Below are 17,954 nucleotides of genomic sequence, written 5' to 3' on the forward strand. Positions count from 1 at the left end.
AAACAATCTTCTTATTTATTGTTTGAAATTCTATACACTTTCTGCACGTAAAACCTCAACAGGAATCTCATTGCGGAAATCACGCTTACACAGCGGACAAAGCGCCTTGCTGGTGGTGAGCCATGGTGTGATGCATTCGTCATGGAACACATGGTTGCACGAAAGTAATCGCACAATGTGATCATTGTCTTCAAGCCCGTCAGTTGTACTTGTTGTAGCAGCAGCATCTTTTTTGCTGGCAGCCTTTTTCCCGTCTTTATCACCATCATTTTCTTCCTCTTTATCTTCTTTCTCTTCTTCTTCTTCTTCCTCGACACGAGTGGCTTCATCAGACTCAGTGCCTTCTTCAGGTTCCTCACTGATGCGCTCAGGTTTGACATCGTCTTCTTCCTTTTCGCGGATTGTACCCTGGCAGATTGGACAAAACACAAAGTCATTGTCCTCGCCAACAATCTGGACATGAGAGACCGGCTTTTCTTCTTCTTCTTCTGAATGAGTGGGTTCAGCATCCTCATGGACTACACTGAGATCAGGCTGGCCGGCAGAAGGCGAGGTTGCAGTAGAAATAAGCGGGGTATCAGCAGACGGCCCAGGGGTAGTTTGTGCAGAGGACCCTGCAATAGCAGCACCTCCATTGGTAGCCCATCCTTCGCTTGACTCTGGGATTGTATGGATAGCATTTCGAATGGCCATCCCAGATGCTGACATGGTTGATGTATGTCGGTTGACCCGTGGGGCTGCGGGCAAGCTATAATGATGCGTAAGTCCAGCAGCTGCAGACATGCGTTTGAGAGAAGCTCCGCGAGAAACTGCAGCTGCTTGTAACACCAGATCTTCATCTGAATCGTTATCGGCGTCAAAATCCTCGTCGCTGTGGCGACCACGGAGATGTCCATCTGCTGATGCTGAGCGGAGTGGTTGGAGCCGGCGAGCACCTGAAGAATGCCTTCGGTCCAAGCCGGCTTCATCGTCCGAGATTTGTGGCGGGTTAAGGTCATGCAGGTCGTTATATTCTATGTTTTGAGCGGCTGGGCCAAGCGGACTAAACATGGAGGCCACTGTTTGAAGCCAGTTTTCATTTGTACTGTTACTTTCATTGTCGCTGTCATTGCGAGCAAGATCGTCGCGACGCCGCCGCCGCTCATTGTCGTCTTCATCGTCATCATCTGTGTACTCTTCGTAGACCCACTCGTAATCACTATCGTCCTGGTCAATGATAGGATTTCGGGAAAGCACTGGGTCGGGTCCACGCTCAAGATCGCCATGAGCATATGAATCGTAGGCAGTAGAGCTTCCACCGTCGAGATGATGGAGTAGATTACTGTCTTCGTCGTCATTGAGGGTATGCGCACGATGAGGACCAAATCTGCTTGTGGTAGCTGGAGTGGTTGGGGCACTGCGATGGATTGGGAGTGATATATTGCGGCGGATGTTGCTATTACGGGGGTTAATTGAAGCTGAGGAGACTGCACCGACGGTTGCGACTGATGCTGGACGAACGATGGAAGAACCATAAGCCATGGGACCCTTTGGAAGGGGCTGAGCGAGTGGCGATGCAATTGATTCATGAAGAGAGCTTGATAGGGATACGTCGGAGAAGTTTGCGAGATTGTTATTGAATGGAGGGGCTCTTGGGGATGTCAATGTTTGTGATACGGGTGTTTGTGGACGGGATCCAGTTGCGGGGATTGCACCAACTTGTTGCCCTCCTGTATTAACAAGAGAAGTTTGACTACTGAGCACAGAATCTATAGGAGGAACTGGAGGGATTGATGTATCGATGGCATTGTTTCCAATGACTGAAGTTGGTCTTGATGATGGGGCTGATGCCATAGCAGCTGAGACTGTAGAATTGCGCAAAGCAGTACTTGCACGTTGGAGGGATCTGCGTTGAAGATCACGAGCTTTCATGGAAGTTTTTCGAGCCAGACGGTATAAATCATGTTTTTCACGCTTAAACTGCTGTGCGGGGAACATGGCATCAAGTTCATATAGGGTTAGTGCATAGGGGTTATCACGAAGAACGTGGTTATAAGCATCAGCCCATTCTTCATCTTCTTTGCCACGGGTTGGAGGCGGCACATTAGGTGGTCTTGGAGCACGGTTTCGATTGCGACGGGCTTGCTGCTGTTGCTGTCGCTGACGGGAGTTTGTAGTAGACCGGGTAGTGGTTCTAGTGGTAGTGGTAGTGGTAGTTGATGAGGAGTCACCATGATGGCCAAAGAGTGAACGACGTTCTTCCGGGTCGTCAGGGTTGTTGCTTTGGCCCGTTAGGAAGTTGCGTAGGCGACGTCGGCGGCGATAACGTTGGCGGCGAGGTCTGCCGTTACTACCAATGGAGGTTGATTGTTGGTCCGAAGCAGGAGTTGGTTGAGTTCCGGAGGAGCCAGCAGTGGTAGCCGAGCCGGAGCCAGGGATTCTAGAATCTGAGCGGTAACTTGAATCAGAGGAGGAGGAAGTGAGTCGTTTTTTATGTTTGCGAATGTAGTAAACAATATAGAGGACGGCGAGGACGACGACAACGATGGGCACGACATAGGCCAGGACGACACCGGAGGTTGTGACCATGATTTGATGAGTTTGATAGGTATGTGGATATGAATGAAAAGAAAAAAAAAATGGAGGATGTGAAGGTTTTTGTTTTTTTTTATTGATGAAGATTTGATAATTACAAGGAATGGAGAAGGAGGGAGAAGAAGAAGAAGAAGGGAAAGTTTTTTTAAAAAAATAAAAAAATAAAAAAATAAAAAGGCGGGATTTTTTAAAAAAAAAATAATATTTTCAAAGAAATATATAAAATAAAATATTAAAAAAAATAAAAACACGCCAATGGAATAGTTAAGACGTATTTAACAATGTTGATGATCATGGCTGAGTTCTGGTATATATCATCATCATCATCATCATCATCATCATCACCAGATTATTAAGAGTAGCTCGGGTCATGTTCGGGACTTGTTTTTTTTTTTATATTCCCCGGAACACTTGAAAGAATATTTGTTTGCCAGCACATACACATATATATATATATATATCAAACATCAATAATGAACGGGTTGTTCCCTTAAAGAAATCATTCCACAGCCTCCATTTATTCCTCCCTCCCCCCTTCTGCAAAATTTGGCAGCCGCATTGTTCAACGTAGATATAAATAAATATAAATATATGCACTATGTATATATATATATATATAACTAAAAGAAACCTTGGCTTGATCTTTTTTTTTTTCTTTTTTTTTTTTTTTTCTTTTTAAGGGAGGAGAGATTTAAAGGTTTATGTTAAAAGATTTCAAAGCTAATAAAGTATTTTCAAGTTATTTATAATCTATTATTATTTACTATTATTATTATTACTTATATATATATATATATATATATATATATATATATATAAGAATTCAAAGTTGAAATGGTTGAATTTTTTTTTTTTTTTTTTTTTTTGAATTAGGTCTACACTTGAAACCATTTTGGAATATAGAATACCATCAACTATTTCAAACAATTATATAAGTACAGTTATAACGAAGAGCTTCTTTTTTTTTTTTTAATTTGTATAAAACGGCTTCTATATATATATATATTCTAAAACTGATTTGACTGATTTATATTTTTCATTATTTTTCTATAAATGAAAAATTTATTATTTCTTTTGATTGAAAAGTACGCGTGGCCGGTACTTGAAAAGGGTTGTTTTTTGCCGCGAAAAGACTTTAAGTCTTTAAAAAGCTTTTAAAACACTAAAAAAAATTAAAAAAAAATTAAAATAATTAAAATGTCCCTCAAAATCACGTGAAGATAAAAAAAATTTGAGGAAAAATTTTGATTTTGAATGAAAAGAATAAAAAAAAAACTTCAATTAATCAATCAATTAATCAATATTTAATTTTTATTAACTTTTGAATAATAATAATATTAATAATATCAATCAATTAACATGTGCTGGAAAATGTCTAAGACCCTCATCTATAGCGGAAGGAAAGATGAGCCGGAAATGACCTGGAATGCGGAGAAAAAAAAGAAAAAAAAGAAAAAAAAGAAAAAAAAACCAACTTTTTAAGCTAATTAGGTCAATAAAAAAAAGGATTTTAAAGGAGATAATATGATTAATCTTTTAAATCGATTATGGGGAGAGAGATGAAGAAAAGTGGCACAGTAACTTGAAAGAAAGAATGAAAGACAACAACAAACTTAACCTGGTAGTTAACGTGTAGCTTATATGTATGCGAATATTGCGTTATAAATAGGTACGAAAAAAAAGAAAACAAATCTTTTCAATTGGTTGGTTCTCCTTTTTTTTTTTAAAAAAAAAGGCAAAGTTTTTTGAAAATTTTCAAGTTACAATGAATTCCTACGTTGTATTAACAAAAAAAAAAACAATATTGTTTCTTAATGGAATGCTAAACTAAAACAACAACTGCAATGTAAACAAAAAAACCTTACAAATATAATATCATAAATTCATACTCAAATTACATAAAATTTATCAAAAACCAGAAATCATACCAAAGATAACTTTGAAAATTCTTTAAAGAAAAAATTGAGCCGTCCTATTTAGGAAATATGTTTTTTTTTCTACAAAATATGGGCATTCAGTCGGCACTTAACCAAGTAACACTTTCGATAATACTATATATATATAGTAATATCTAAAGCAAATCCACGTGATGTCAAATATATATATATTTAATAAATTTCAAAAAAATAATTTTTAAACTTCGCTTTTGTTTGCGCGAAATTCATGCTCATAAGACTTTGTTTAACAAAAGATTTGAGTCAAAATAAGTTAAGCATTGCTTCCCCACTTTTATAAAAAAAAAAAAAAAAAAAAAGGGGGCTCATCTATAAGTCTATTTTTTAAAAAAAAAAAAAAAATTTTTTAAAAAATCTCTAAAATAGAGATAAATGTATAAGTAAAAAAATACTCCGACACGGGGAATCGAACCCCGATTTCCACGGTGAGAGCGTGAGGTGATAACCATTACACTATATCGGAATTTTACAAAAATATAACTCATTCACCCTATATAAAGTGATCTAACGTTAAAAAGTAATGTTAAAAACTTTTTTGCATTGAAAAATCTTATTTAAATTTTTTGGTTTTGATAATATATAGTATTTGCTATAATTTTTTAAAAAATTTTATTAAAAATTTATAGTAATTTAGATATATTTCAACTTGTCTTGAACTAAAAAAACACTTCAAAAATTGAAGATAAAGAATCAAGAGTTAATGTTCAAAAAATGTTGATATCATATAATTCAGTTAATAAATAATTATCATTATAATGCTTTAAAATTGTTACTAAATGTTAGATATATTATGGTATCTGAAAAATAACAATTTTAAGCTACAATGGAAGATTGAAAAACCAACTCTAGATAGTTAAAACCAATGAAGTAAAAAATTAAATGTACTTCTAAATGAAATCAATTTTATATATATCCCATCATTATCAATTGTTATTATTTTATGTTTATGTTAAATTTGAATCATAAATTTTTTTTTTTTGAAAATTTTTTTTTTTATTATTAAATACTTTAGTGAATCTAAACGCAAATTTGAACATTCAGTTGTAGTTAGGAGGATATTTTTTTTTGGTTTTTACCAAAAAATCACAACGTTAGTTAAAAAAAAAAGGCATCAACGACTTCTCAAGTCTCAATATAAAAATAACATATAATTTGATATATATAGAAATTTTATAAAATTTCTAAAAAAATATTGATAAAAGTTTCTGGATATTATTTGCCATTAAAAAAAACATCTTTAGTTCTTGAGTTGAGTTGACTATTGATAGTTTTATTTCTTTATTTAATCAAAGCTATATACCATTTCCGATTAAAATTATTATTAATTTTTATTTATTTTTATTTTTTTACTTTACAATGTACAAAAAAACTCCATAAGCTAATTTCTAATATATCAAAAAGTAATTCCCCAATTTTTTTTTATTTTTTTTTTATTTTTTTTATTATTATTATTAATTTTTTTTTTTTTTAAAACTCATTACACTTGCGCCGAAGTCTTGCAATCTCCATATTCTTATCATTAATTTCACGCAACAATGCTTCATTCTTTTGTAGCCCGTTGGTGTCACGATGAAGCTTTTGCAATGCCTTTTTTAACTGGTCTTTTTCTTTCGACATGATAGAAATGGTGCTTCTCAGACGTGAGTTTTCCTCTGCAAGAAGTACCCGGTAGTGGGTCGATTGATCCAGCTGTGAGGCCATTTGTGCAGAAGACTTTTTTAGTGCTGAATAAGTTGTCAGTAATGTATGTGCAGAAATCATTTGTGATTTGAGCTTTTGGATAGTAGACATGTTAAGAACCCCACTCTTATTGTCTGATGATTCCGTAGCAGGGAACTCGCGCACGTCACCAGGTAACAGTAAATCAGCCTTACTCCCATTGCCATTGACACGATCAAGCTCAGAAGCGGGTGTTGGAATAGAGGACTTGGACAATGGAGATTCATTTGCAAGTGCATCCATAGGAGTTGCTGGAAATGAACCAAGCCTAATCCGTGGGAGTTGTATTGGTTTTACAGAGGATCCACTTGTTATTGGTACTGCCGGTGCTCCTCCCATTGTAACTTTATTCCCAGGGGTAGTATTATTGATGTTTGGGTACGTAGTATAATATGCTGATGGGTATTTTTGTGGCCGCATATTTGGTGGCCCGGTCTTGGCTGCAGTTGGAACTGTAAGGGTTCCACGCTTCTTGGGTCCAGTCTTTGACACAGATTCTGAAAGATTGAGCACAAGTGGTGTTGGTGGTGGTTGTTGGACCTTGGATCGCGAAAATGATGATATGCTAGGAGTGCGCACGGATTTCGGCGTGGTATTTGATAATGGTAATTGTAATTGTGATGATGATGACGATGACGATGACGATGAAGATGACGATGAAGATGATGATGACGATGGTAATGATAATGACAATGACGATGATGATGACGATGATAATGATAATGATAATGATGATGATGATAATATGGTTGAAGTTGATAATGCTGAGGTCCCGCTTTTGGGATCCAGTTTTTTCTTTGGTGGCAAGTTTTGAGTCTTTTCAGTCGCACGCTTGCGTTTAAGAGTTTCAGTTATGGGTTTAACAGCCGTAGTAGCGACCGGAGTAGGTCGGACCATCAAAACCTCTGGGAAATCGTCGTCTTGTTTGGGTGAAGAGGAAGATTCTGGTTGGATGATAAGAGAAGGTGGTGATGAAGAGGGAGGTGAAGGTTTTTTAGATGCAATAGATGGAGGGAGCACAAATGGCGGAAGTTGAAGAGAAACAGCAACTGCAGGTGAAGTTTGCTTGGTTTCTTTTGATGCTTGTTGTTTAGAGTCTTCGTCGGAAGACGAGTCCAATTCTGTTTCACGAAATAGTGAATCCAAATCGAGGTCGTCGAGTATAGAGCTATGGTTTGGACTCTCGGATGTGGAGTTCGCGACCATAGATTGGTTGGCTGCTTCTTTTTCAATATTTTCGGTGTTTTTGTTGGTTTCGATGTTTTCAGTGTTTTCAGTGCTTTTGTTGTTTTTGTTGTTTTCGGTGGTTTCGGTACTTTTGTTGTCAATATTAAGATTATTGCTGGTACTGCTCGATGGTGGTGATGATGATGTTATGGGCTTACTGGCTGGTGAAGTCGCATTGGGAGTCAATAACTTTACTTGCTCGGGGGGAACAGATACTGAAGCAGGTTTTGAAGGTACCACTGTTTCTTGAGGTCCTGTAACTGGTGACAATGTTCCACTCCGGCTTTGGGGAGGACTCAAAATCCCGGCCGGAGCTACCATACTTTCAGTCTTGATCTCTTCCACTTCAGTAGTTTCTATCACATCCGGTGACCCTCCATCATGCTGGTTCATTGAAGTTAACATATCATGGTACTCAACAGGGATATCCATGTCCATGTCAATGCTTTTAAAATCAAAATCAAGCGAAATGCCCATTATAGGCTCTTCTTCTTCTTCTTCTTCTTCTTCTTCTTCTTCTTCTTGAGTTTTGGGTATCATTAGTTCTTGATTTTGGTTGATATTTTCGTCAGTGCTACTTTCAGGCGGCTGAGTTTCTGAAATATTCATATCTTCTCCTAGCAGCTCAAACAACTGTTTTTTGATATCATCGTCATCATCGCTCTCCATAGTCGTTTGCGAGTCTTGAGAAACCACAGTCTCCGGTGTTGATCCCTTACTACTTGTGTAATCAGTGTCACCAAAAATCTCTGCCATTTCTTCGTCAATCGATTTTGCGCGAACTGGTTCTGGCGATATCTTGTTGGAAGCCTCCTCCTCCTCCTCCTTCTTCTTCTCATTAGTGTTGTTGCTCATGTTACCATTAATAAATGATGGCAACATAAACTTTTGATTTTCAGATTTCTCATTAGAAGATTCAATTTTAATCTTCACAGGTAAACTCAGCCCCGATTCGGCGCTCATTATAAGAAATTGTGAGTTTTGCTTATTGTTGTTGTTGCTGGTGTTTGATCAGGGTCGAGATTGTGTGTGTGATGAGAGGTCTTGTTTAAATGCTAATACCAGTTGAAAAGGAAAAATAAAAAACTTTCCGACAGAAACACAAACACAAGAATAAATCGTTCGAAAGAGGTTCTTTCAGTATAACGATATCAAGTGAATGAAATAAAGAAAGAACCAACTGAAAAAGTCAAAGAATGAAGTTTTTTTTTTTTTAAAAAAATTTTGAATTTCTAAACTTGAGTTGTTAGAGAACGTGAAAGCCTAAAATTTTTTTTTTTTTTTTTTTTTTTTAGGTGTGAATAAAAAAAAAAATTTTTTTTTTGGGCCCTCCATATCTGAAAATAAATACGCCGCACGGAATTTCCTATTGAAGCCATTAAAAAAATTTTCCTATAAAATTTACCTCCCCCCGAGAAAATCCCCAATCAAGCCTCCTGTATTTTAATCCTTTTCTAAACACAAAAATTAAAAAAAAAAAAAAAAAAATTAAAAAAGAAGACAAAAGAGATTCAAGTCCATAACGTATTTTATTCGTAACTACTATTATACACACACATAAATCATCCATTCAAATTCTCAATTTGAACACCAACCAAATATTCATCGTCGCGGAACTTGTTGAATAGAACACGGGCCAACATAATGACCGCAACAATGCAATAAACTACACAGAAAAGAGCAAAGATACCCACAAACGGATACTGAGCCAACGTAGGAATAACTGGTGAATGCTGAATAACCTCGGGGACTAGTGGTGATGACATAGCATAGTGCGCACCCTTTCCAACCGCCCAACCAAGTGCATTAATCACGCCAAACTGCATTAAAAGCTTAGACACAAATGTCTTGTACGGAACAAATGCATTTGGAGACCATGGGCCTCCCTGAAGGTTTCCGTCAGCAGGGTTGGGCGCAAGCACCTTGGCAATATTATTGCTCAAAATCGGGACCCACTGGTTAGACCGTAAGGCATAGACAAGAAGGTTAAGGTAGACGGCATAGAGAATAAAGGCAATATCAAGCTTAAAGCGCATAGTAATGAGCGCATGATAGGATGTAAACACTAAAATGGGTTCAACCAAAACTGTGATAATCAGCCAAATCTGCAAAGAGGGGACAAGAACAGTGTAAGCCAATCCTAGAGCAAAGTACTTAAAAACCAGTTTGGCCAGGTTTTTGTAATTGCGATAAATGTGGCCATGTCTAGCGCGTACTTGTAGTTCCCAAGCCTTAATGTTACTATACTGATCAATCACGGTGATGCCCATTATGGCAAATGGGAACCCAACAATTCCACATAGTAATGTATTCTTTTGAATTTGCTCAGTGGTAGCCTGGTGTAATAGGCGCAACTGCATTTGACCAATAATTATTGGAAGACCAGTAACAGAAAATACAATCAAGCTGCCAAAGAGCCAAATCACTGAAAGAAACCCGGCTGTTTTCCATCGAAAATGGGGAGGGCAGTAGACAATATTATAGTTTTTCAAGTCATTATCAGTATCTTCAAGACCATCCAGCCGCTCGTCATCCTTTGTAACAACAAGGAAAAGCTTTGTTTTAATCTTGCCATCCTTTTGACCATGGTTCAAGTCATTGTTCAACTGAACGACTGCATTATCTGACGCCGGAGCACGAACAAAGCATCCATCGGGGACAAAGTAAGCGGAATCAGGAGGAATGGTTTTAAGATCCTCTGGTTTTTTAGGGCTGGAGTAGTCAGGCTTAACATTCTTGAACCATGCCTTAAAACTACCATAGTGAACAGATCCTTGTTCAATAGGAACTTGCTTATTGAGAATAAAGGAGGAAAGACGAAGAGCATGACAAGCTTTTCCAAAAATGTTTGTCCATAGCTTGCGGATAATTGCTACTGGCTTGAAGTACTGAGAGATGGCCAATAATGGAGCAATACTAATGATACACAAGTTCAAATAAATTCCGGGAGAAATAAGCTCTGGTGAGAGATCCATTGTCAGGGGAATAAAGGAGAAGTCCAAAACATAACGGAAAGACCACACCACACCACCGATGCAGAGTAAAATCAATGCAGTGTAAATAAGACCCGAAATGCCAATTTTTCCAAGTTGGGAAACAATATCACGTTCCATAATATCGCCAACCGGGTGAATATTTGGATCGTTGGGATCCCGAACAAAGTAAAGCACACCTGGTCGCATAATACCACGGCACATACTGACATAATAAGCAAACTGAAACATATACAAGGTACCCAAGCCCCAAAAGACAAAGGGACTAATGAAAGGCCAGTCAAGAGCAAATTTCATAGTATCGGCAATAGTGATTGAGGGGAGAATTGGTAAAAGTGCCCAAGAAATCAAAAGGCCACACATCATGGGGAAAAAGAAGAGTTCGATTCCAGTAATTATAACAACCTTAACAAGCAAGCCAAAGATACGAAGATTTTCAATAATGGCAATTTCAGTGCGACGGTTGGTAATGTTCTGAGCGATTCGGAAAGAACCATAGGCAATGTAAGAACCAATGGCAATGACAGTTGCCAAGCCAGTAAAGATGTATGTGACCGAGTAGAAAAAGGAGTGAGGGTATGGAGCATAAGCTTGATATAAAAATCTCCAAAGGAAAGATCCCAAACGGGCTTGGTTTTGAGACTCCAACCAGTACCTTGCAGAGAGTGCCAGATAATAATCCTTTTTGGTTTCAACAAACCCAGCAAGAATGTGGAAAAAGCGAGAGAGTATCATATCAGCAACTTTATTTCCGAGAGAAATAGAAAGGTCAATAGTTCCAACAACAAGGAAGCCAATACCAACAAAACAACAGCTTCCAAAAGTGTAAGGAACGCCTATACCAATAAAGTTAATGGTAAAGCCAAGGGCTACTGTAAGAGCAAACTTGAAAAGCAAGGCCTTGAGGGGCCCAGTGATACTGAGAAAGTTTGCAATATCACGTAGGTCTTCTAGATCAAGGTTGTCAGCCTCAAAGTCATCGTCGGCAACAAAATCGCCAGGCCGGAACTGGCCTGGAATATTGTTCATGACATTTTCATTTTCATTTTCATTATGAAGTTGGTCGGTAAAATCTTCTTCCTGAGCTCGAAACTCGTGTCCATACTGTTCGTAAACATCATCAAATCCAGGCATTTCATTGGGATCTGTAGTCAAAATGTTGGCCTTCACCTTGGGAGACATATAAACAGTAGTTCCATTAACGGCTTCCTTGAATGCCTTATAATAAAAGTCAAAATCAACATTAGTATTTATAACGCCGTCATCGGTCGATGAATCTTTTGTTAAGTAATTCTCAATTAAATTGTCAATTGGTAATTCTTGAAGAGCATTGAGTGTGTTTTCGCGAAACATTTTGCGAGATTTTAAAAGACTTTTTTGAAACAGCTCATAAGCTCCGAGAACACCAGGACGAAGAAACAGTGGCCAACCTTTAGTATTATCTGGTTGTTGTTGTTGTTGTTGTTGTTGATTTAATTTTAGTTGCTGAGTAAAGGCACCAATGAACATCTGTTTAATTGTCATTTTAAAGCGTACAATAATCTGCATGTGGTGAAGCGCTTCAACTGTTTGGGTTTTTTGTGTTGGTCTGTTGTCGAGATAACTAATGACATCAGTGATAAGAATATCAAGTGGAGTTTGTTCTAAGTGAGTTTCCTGAATTTGATCATGATATGAAAAAGTATCCGAAAAAAAGTTCCAGTTGGAAACGATTTCTTGATAATCCTTGAAATATTCTTTATATTTTTCTGGGGGTATGATTGCTTCTGCAATGCGGAAAAATAAAATGGTTTGACGAAGCTGAAGTTTTTCGTCCACCAAGCTTTGAAGAAGGTTTTGGTATTGTTTAAGTTTTTCTGGGGTCATGTTAGACTTTTCCGCCGCAAGGGCAGCGAGGCGTGATTTAGGGAAGAATTTCTCGTTAGGGTCCTTTATCAGGGCCGCCATGTAATTGTACTCGCTGATGCGGTTGACATAATATTGGTAAATGACTGGGCGCCAAAGAGGTGCAAGAGAGGTAGAGGTCATTATTTTGGTAGTGCTCAGGCCTGCAAGATCTGTAAAGTATCTGCGAAACATGTCATTAAAAACGTTCCTTGTAGATCTTAAAGAGTTTGGTTTGTTTATTGTTAACGGGGTATGATTTTTGTGATCGCGAGCAATTGCTGCTGCTGCAATACTTAATTCAGTATTCATTCTGTTTTCAAGCATGGCTTCCTGCATTTTGATTTTTGATTTTTCCTCTTCAAGAAGTTGTTGTTCCATTTCCTCGATACCAAGGAAATTTTTCAGGGTTGTACCATTTTCAGTAATGCGTTCAATTTCGCTCTGGACCGCCCATCTGAGCATTGAAATTGCGAGATAAAGCACAATGAAAAAGAAAATGAGAGCACATCCTTGGAGGTAAAAGTTAAGGCTGTCAGGTGGAGATAATAAATCTTGTGTTGATGCGGTGGGAGTTGATGTTGTTGCAGTTGTGGTAGTAGCCGAGGGCTTTGAAAAAAAGTGGTAAATTTTACGTGGATCAATGAAAAACTGAGACCAGTGATATGTGACTGATCTGGCATAATCTTGAGTTAAAGGTTTCTGTTTGAATTGGCGGGGCTTAGGGTTAATGACTAGAGTATGGGCAAAAGAGAGGGTGAGGGTAAGAGATTGCCGAATGATAATAGGGACATGAAGCCAAAGATAGATGGCAAAGATGGTTTGGAGGGTTTTGGGGATTGTTGATAGGAGAGTGTGTTTTAAAGTTGAGAGTGCGTTTTTGGTTATGATATCCAGAGGGATTTTTGATGGCATATCAGATTTGTACACTACAAAGGGAAGTTAGCAAATGTATGAAACCAAGCATGGAAAGAAAAAAGAAAAGAAAAGAAAAGAAAAGAAAAGAAAAGAAAATATTATTGGATATATACCTTTTGAGAATTTGAATTTGGTATTGCAAAGATCGCAAACCATATGCTTATTTGATTTTTCAATCCATTCTTTGAGACTAGGGAAAGATATGTGTTAGTAATACTTTTAACAGAAGAAGAAGAAGAAAGAAAAGAAGAAGAAGAAGAACGATAAGAAGAAGAAAAAAAAAAAAGGACTTACCAATCTTGATGGACGTATTTTATGCTACCACTGCATTTACATGGATGGAAAAGAGGTTCTGATTCGGAGTTCTCGCCACGACATATTCTACAGACGGCGGTAGAAATGTCATTTTCGTTTTGATGTGAAGAAGAATGTTGATGATCCATTGTAAAGATTTTAGATTGAGTATGAAAGAGTTATGCAATAAGAAGGGAAAAAGGAATAAAGGGAAGAGAAAGAGACAGAGACAGAGAGAGAACAAAAAAAAAAAAAAAGCTTTTGTAAAAGATTCTAAAAAATGAAAAGAAGAAGCAATTTCTATGGATTACCCCAAAGGGTTGAAATTAATAGAACAAATGGATTTTTTCTTTTTTTTAAAAAAAAAAAAAAGAGAAAGAGAGTTCGTTTTTTTTTTTTTTTTTTTTTTTTTTTTGAGATTATTGCTATCAGAATAGAAGGTTCTGGATGTCTTAGGTGGTGATGGTGGTGATAATGATGATGATGATGATGATGATGAATCAACAAGTAGATTTTTTATTTTTTCATTTTTTTTTTGGAGTTGGTGGTGATGATTTTTTCCACATTTGCACAAATGTAATTTGAATTGAATTAATTTTGGTCACGTGAAAGGTTACCCGGAATAATAGGTTTTAAGTCTGAAGTCTTATTTTTTTTAAAAAAATAAATAAATAAATAAAATATAAATATAAAAATAAATAAAAATAAAAATAAAAATAAAAATAAATCACCACCAACATTAGAATTCCAAATTGTTATACACATTTGTTTAAATCACCATCATAAAAGCCTTTACAAACCACCCAAATAGATCTATACATCTATTCAATATTTATATTTATATTTATAATTATATATATTTAAAAAATAAATATACAAGACTCATAATGTTACGACGACCTCCAACAGTTATCCAACTTACAACTGAAGATGTTTTAGAGTATGATGATAGTAGATCACGTGCACGAGCAGAAGCGGCATCAGCAGCGGCGGCAGCAGCAGCAGCAGAAGCAGCAGAAGCAGTGGCGGCGTCATCAACTTCTGCTTCTGTGGCAGAAACTGTGGCTGCATCATCATTGCTATCATCTTCCACAGGGAATGGAACTGGAGTTGACCAGAATGATGGAATTTCAGAAGATGCTCGAAGACAACAAGAGAGAAAACATAGAATAGGATTGAAATGATTGATTTAGTGTCAGGGGAGGGGAGTGGAGATGGTGGGAAGTGATTAATTAGTTTGAAGGGTTGTTATATATATATATATATATAAACATATATTTTTTATTAGTTTAGAAAGCAATCAATTATTTATTATTTATTATTTATTAAATTTATAAATATATTATTATATTATTATATATTTTAAGCGGAATCATTTATTTTTAATACAAGCAAAGCTTTTGGGACGCTGCCTCCAAACATGCAATTACGGTTGTTTGCAGAGATTTTTTTTTTTATTTTTTTTTTCTAATTTGAAGATAATTTATCTTAAACTTATATATAAGTTTCTCGATAACGATTCAACAAAAAGTTATGGAATTTAAAGCAGCCAAAGCAGTAGTAGAAGCAGTAGTAGTAGTGGCAGCAGAAGCAGCATCCACCAAAAGGAAGAAGTCAAAGCAGCAACAGCAGCAGCAACAGCAGCAGCTTTTTTTTTTTTTTTTTTTTACTTTACTTTTGATGGCGTATAATTGAAAGGGGAGTGTAAATTTACGGAAAACATTTTTGTGGGATGCAGGGTTCTTTGATGAGAATCTTGTAGTTTTTAATTTTTTTATTTTTTTAATTTTTAATTTTTTTTTGTGCATGTGTCTATAAATGTGAGTTTTTATATAAAATAAAAAAAAATAAAAAAAAAAAATAAAATATATAATAAATATTTTTAATGTTTTCACAAAAAAAAAAAAAAAAAAAAAAAGAAATATATAAAAACTTATAAACATATGAATAAATTCATATATATAAATAAAATTTCCTCCTTTTTCTTTTAATTTTTTTTTTCTTATTCTTTTTTCCCCTATCTTTTAACTTCTTCTTCTTCTTCATCTGCTAAACAACAGTAGCCATCCTTTTGCATAATACCACAATCACCATGATGTTCATTCTTTCCTTAATCCTCTCGTTTTTCGTGGCTTTTGGTATGTCTTTTTTTTTTTTTTTTTTTTTCATTTCCATTTCCATTTCCATTTTCTAACTCACTTTTCAAGTCTCTGCTCAAGGTGCTGCTGGAGTTATCCAAGGAGCAGGAACAACTTCAACAACTACCAAAACACCTTCTCCAACTTCTGTATGGGCTACAGGAGTCGTAGATGGTGTTACAACCGTAACACTTTCACCATTTACACAAACTTTCCTATCCATGTATTCAACAATTCAAACCCCTAAGACTGGCACGGTGGGTCTCGGTACCATTACTGGCACTGTGGGAACGGTAAGATCGAACTATTATAGCACCGTTACTGAATCATCGTCAAAGTAAATGAAGATACTTTTTTTTTTTTTCATTTCTTTTATGCCCTTACACCTTCATGATCCATCTTTGAACTTATCTCATCAAGTTTCAATCAATTCGATACACTCATGCGCATTGCCAAAAAAAAAAAAAAAAATGCTGGCATTTTTTTCACACTATAATGTGATTTCTTAAATTTTTTTTTCGACACCAACCCAACATTTAATAACATTACTATCCTACGACTATTTGAACTTATGGATTCAATTAAAAGAAGAAAAAACTCATCTGTTACACAGCCTTAACTTTTTTTTTTCATACCTTTCATACCTTTCACCCCTTGATTGTTTTCAAAGTTTAAAGGGAAAGACATCAAAAGTTTATCTGTTCGGTTCCTTTAAAAAAAATTTTTTTTTTTTTTCCTTTTGGTCTACGCAGTTAATGCGTGTCTTTCCTTATCCTCAACATTCCACCAAACAAAAGCAAAACTTTAAACTTCTTTTTCTTTTTTCATCACCACCTTGTGAGAACTTGAGAGTCTCACTGATAGAATTCCCATTAAAATAAAAACAAAGATTGATAGAAAAAAAAAAGTTGTTTTAATATATATTAATAATTTTTCTTTGTTTGTAAATAATCTATTAATCTTTAATATCATTCATTTTTTTTTTTTTTTTGTCTTGTATTCCGTTAGAAACTCGTTTGAAAGAAAGACTCATGTCTCAATCTTTAAGCTCAACGGCCTCAACCGGCACAAATGTTATCAATTTGTTCCGCATCTTTTAGAAAAATCTTACTCACTAGTCCTATATATATATATATATATATTTGACATTCCCAACTGATGATTGATTTATATTTTAAAAACCCACTCTTTTAGAAACGTTTCTAAAAAAAATAAAAAAAATAAAAAAAATAAAAAAAATAAAATCAACTAATATTCTAATATCTATTTTTGAATGATGACGTATGATATTAAAAAAAAAAAAAAAAGATAAATTTGGCTACGTTTCTTGATAATATTAAATACGTTATGATTCTTTTTTTCTGCAATATCATCTCTTAATCTTTTTTCTTTTTTTCTTTTTTTTTGTCTTCATCTTTGTAAATAATTCATTTATTTTTATTTTTTATTTTTTGCTTTTTTTTTTCCAAATAATTTCATTTTACTTCTTTTATTTTTCATTTTTCTCCCTGATAGGGTCTTTAAATAAATCCTTTTTCTCCCCATCTTAAAAAAAGCAAAAAAGAAATCTTTTATTGTTGTACATAGTACCGAACATATTCCCATCCGTAGCAGTGGGCAGAATTATATATACTTTGAAGAAAAATTTATAAATATCTTTTTCTTTTTTTTTTTTTTTTTTCTTTTCTCTAGTTTTGAAATCTAGCCTAGCTAGTCCAAAGTGTCTTTCCATCATATAATCATCATGGGCAAGGCTGATAATCTTTTGAGATACCGCATGGCTGTGCTCCATCTTACTAATATGTTATCATAGTAATGTAGAAATATTTATAGTAATTAATGAATGAAATATTAACATTCAAACTGCTAAACCTGCCTTCTCCCAACATTGGTTTCTTCAGTTACCTACCACTTATACTTTTTCTAAAAAAAAAAAAAAATTTAAAACAAAACCGCCTGTTTGTGTTTCCCCCGTTTCTGGCAATTTTATTTTTTTATTTTTATTTTATTTTTTTTTTGTAGTCATAATTAAAAGTTATTAGATTAATATATATATATAAATTACTTAATTACTTAATTACCTAATTAAGTTATTGGTTTAATCTAAATATGATTTTTCTTTTAACAACATCTTAATTTAATATTTATATATATTAATTTGCCCTTTTCACCTTTATTATGGTAATATTACCACCAACAATATATAACCCTAACATCTTAAGTCACAAAGTCAAATTTTTTTTATTTTTTTT

The 17,954-nt window shown here is 35.2% G+C and overlaps 5 protein-coding genes across 5 annotated transcripts; 2 read left to right on the top strand and 3 right to left on the bottom strand.

The window, feature by feature from the left end:
• Positions 1-30: 30 nt before the first annotated feature.
• On the bottom strand, positions 31-2,568 carry SAPINGB_P006436 (uncharacterized protein; the record flags this gene model as incomplete). The annotated part of the gene is made up of 1 exon (XM_032001147.1): positions 31-2,568. The coding sequence occupies one exon, from the start codon at positions 2,566-2,568 to the stop codon at positions 31-33; it is 2,538 nt and encodes an 845-aa protein (XP_031857038.1).
• A 3,428-nt stretch (positions 2,569-5,996) lies between these two features.
• SAPINGB_P006437 (uncharacterized protein) lies at positions 5,997-8,438 on the bottom strand (the record flags this gene model as incomplete). Its single annotated transcript, XM_032001148.1, has 1 exon — positions 5,997-8,438. One exon carries the CDS (start codon positions 8,436-8,438, stop codon positions 5,997-5,999), a length of 2,442 nt encoding a protein of 813 aa, XP_031857039.1.
• Positions 8,439-9,037: 599 nt separating this feature from the next.
• On the bottom strand, positions 9,038-13,713 carry SAPINGB_P006438 (uncharacterized protein; the record flags this gene model as incomplete). The annotated part of the gene is made up of 3 exons (XM_032001149.1): positions 9,038-13,281; positions 13,384-13,460; positions 13,565-13,713. 3 exons carry the CDS (start codon positions 13,711-13,713, stop codon positions 9,038-9,040), a joined length of 4,470 nt encoding a protein of 1,489 aa, XP_031857040.1.
• A 738-nt stretch (positions 13,714-14,451) lies between these two features.
• On the top strand, positions 14,452-14,748 carry SAPINGB_P006439 (uncharacterized protein; the record flags this gene model as incomplete). The annotated part of the gene is made up of 1 exon (XM_032001150.1): positions 14,452-14,748. The coding sequence occupies one exon, from the start codon at positions 14,452-14,454 to the stop codon at positions 14,746-14,748; it is 297 nt and encodes a 98-aa protein (XP_031857041.1).
• Positions 14,749-15,656: 908 nt separating this feature from the next.
• On the top strand, positions 15,657-16,043 carry SAPINGB_P006440 (uncharacterized protein; the record flags this gene model as incomplete). Its single annotated transcript, XM_032001151.1, has 2 exons — positions 15,657-15,702; positions 15,772-16,043. The coding sequence occupies 2 exons, from the start codon at positions 15,657-15,659 to the stop codon at positions 16,041-16,043; spliced, it is 318 nt and encodes a 105-aa protein (XP_031857042.1).
• Positions 16,044-17,954: the final 1,911 nt, after the last annotated feature.

Source organism: Magnusiomyces paraingens (genome assembly GCF_902498895.1).
Source record: "Magnusiomyces paraingens strain CBS 517.90 genome assembly, contig: contig5, whole genome shotgun sequence".
Lineage (NCBI taxonomy): Eukaryota > Fungi > Ascomycota > Dipodascomycetes > Dipodascales > Dipodascaceae > Magnusiomyces > Magnusiomyces paraingens.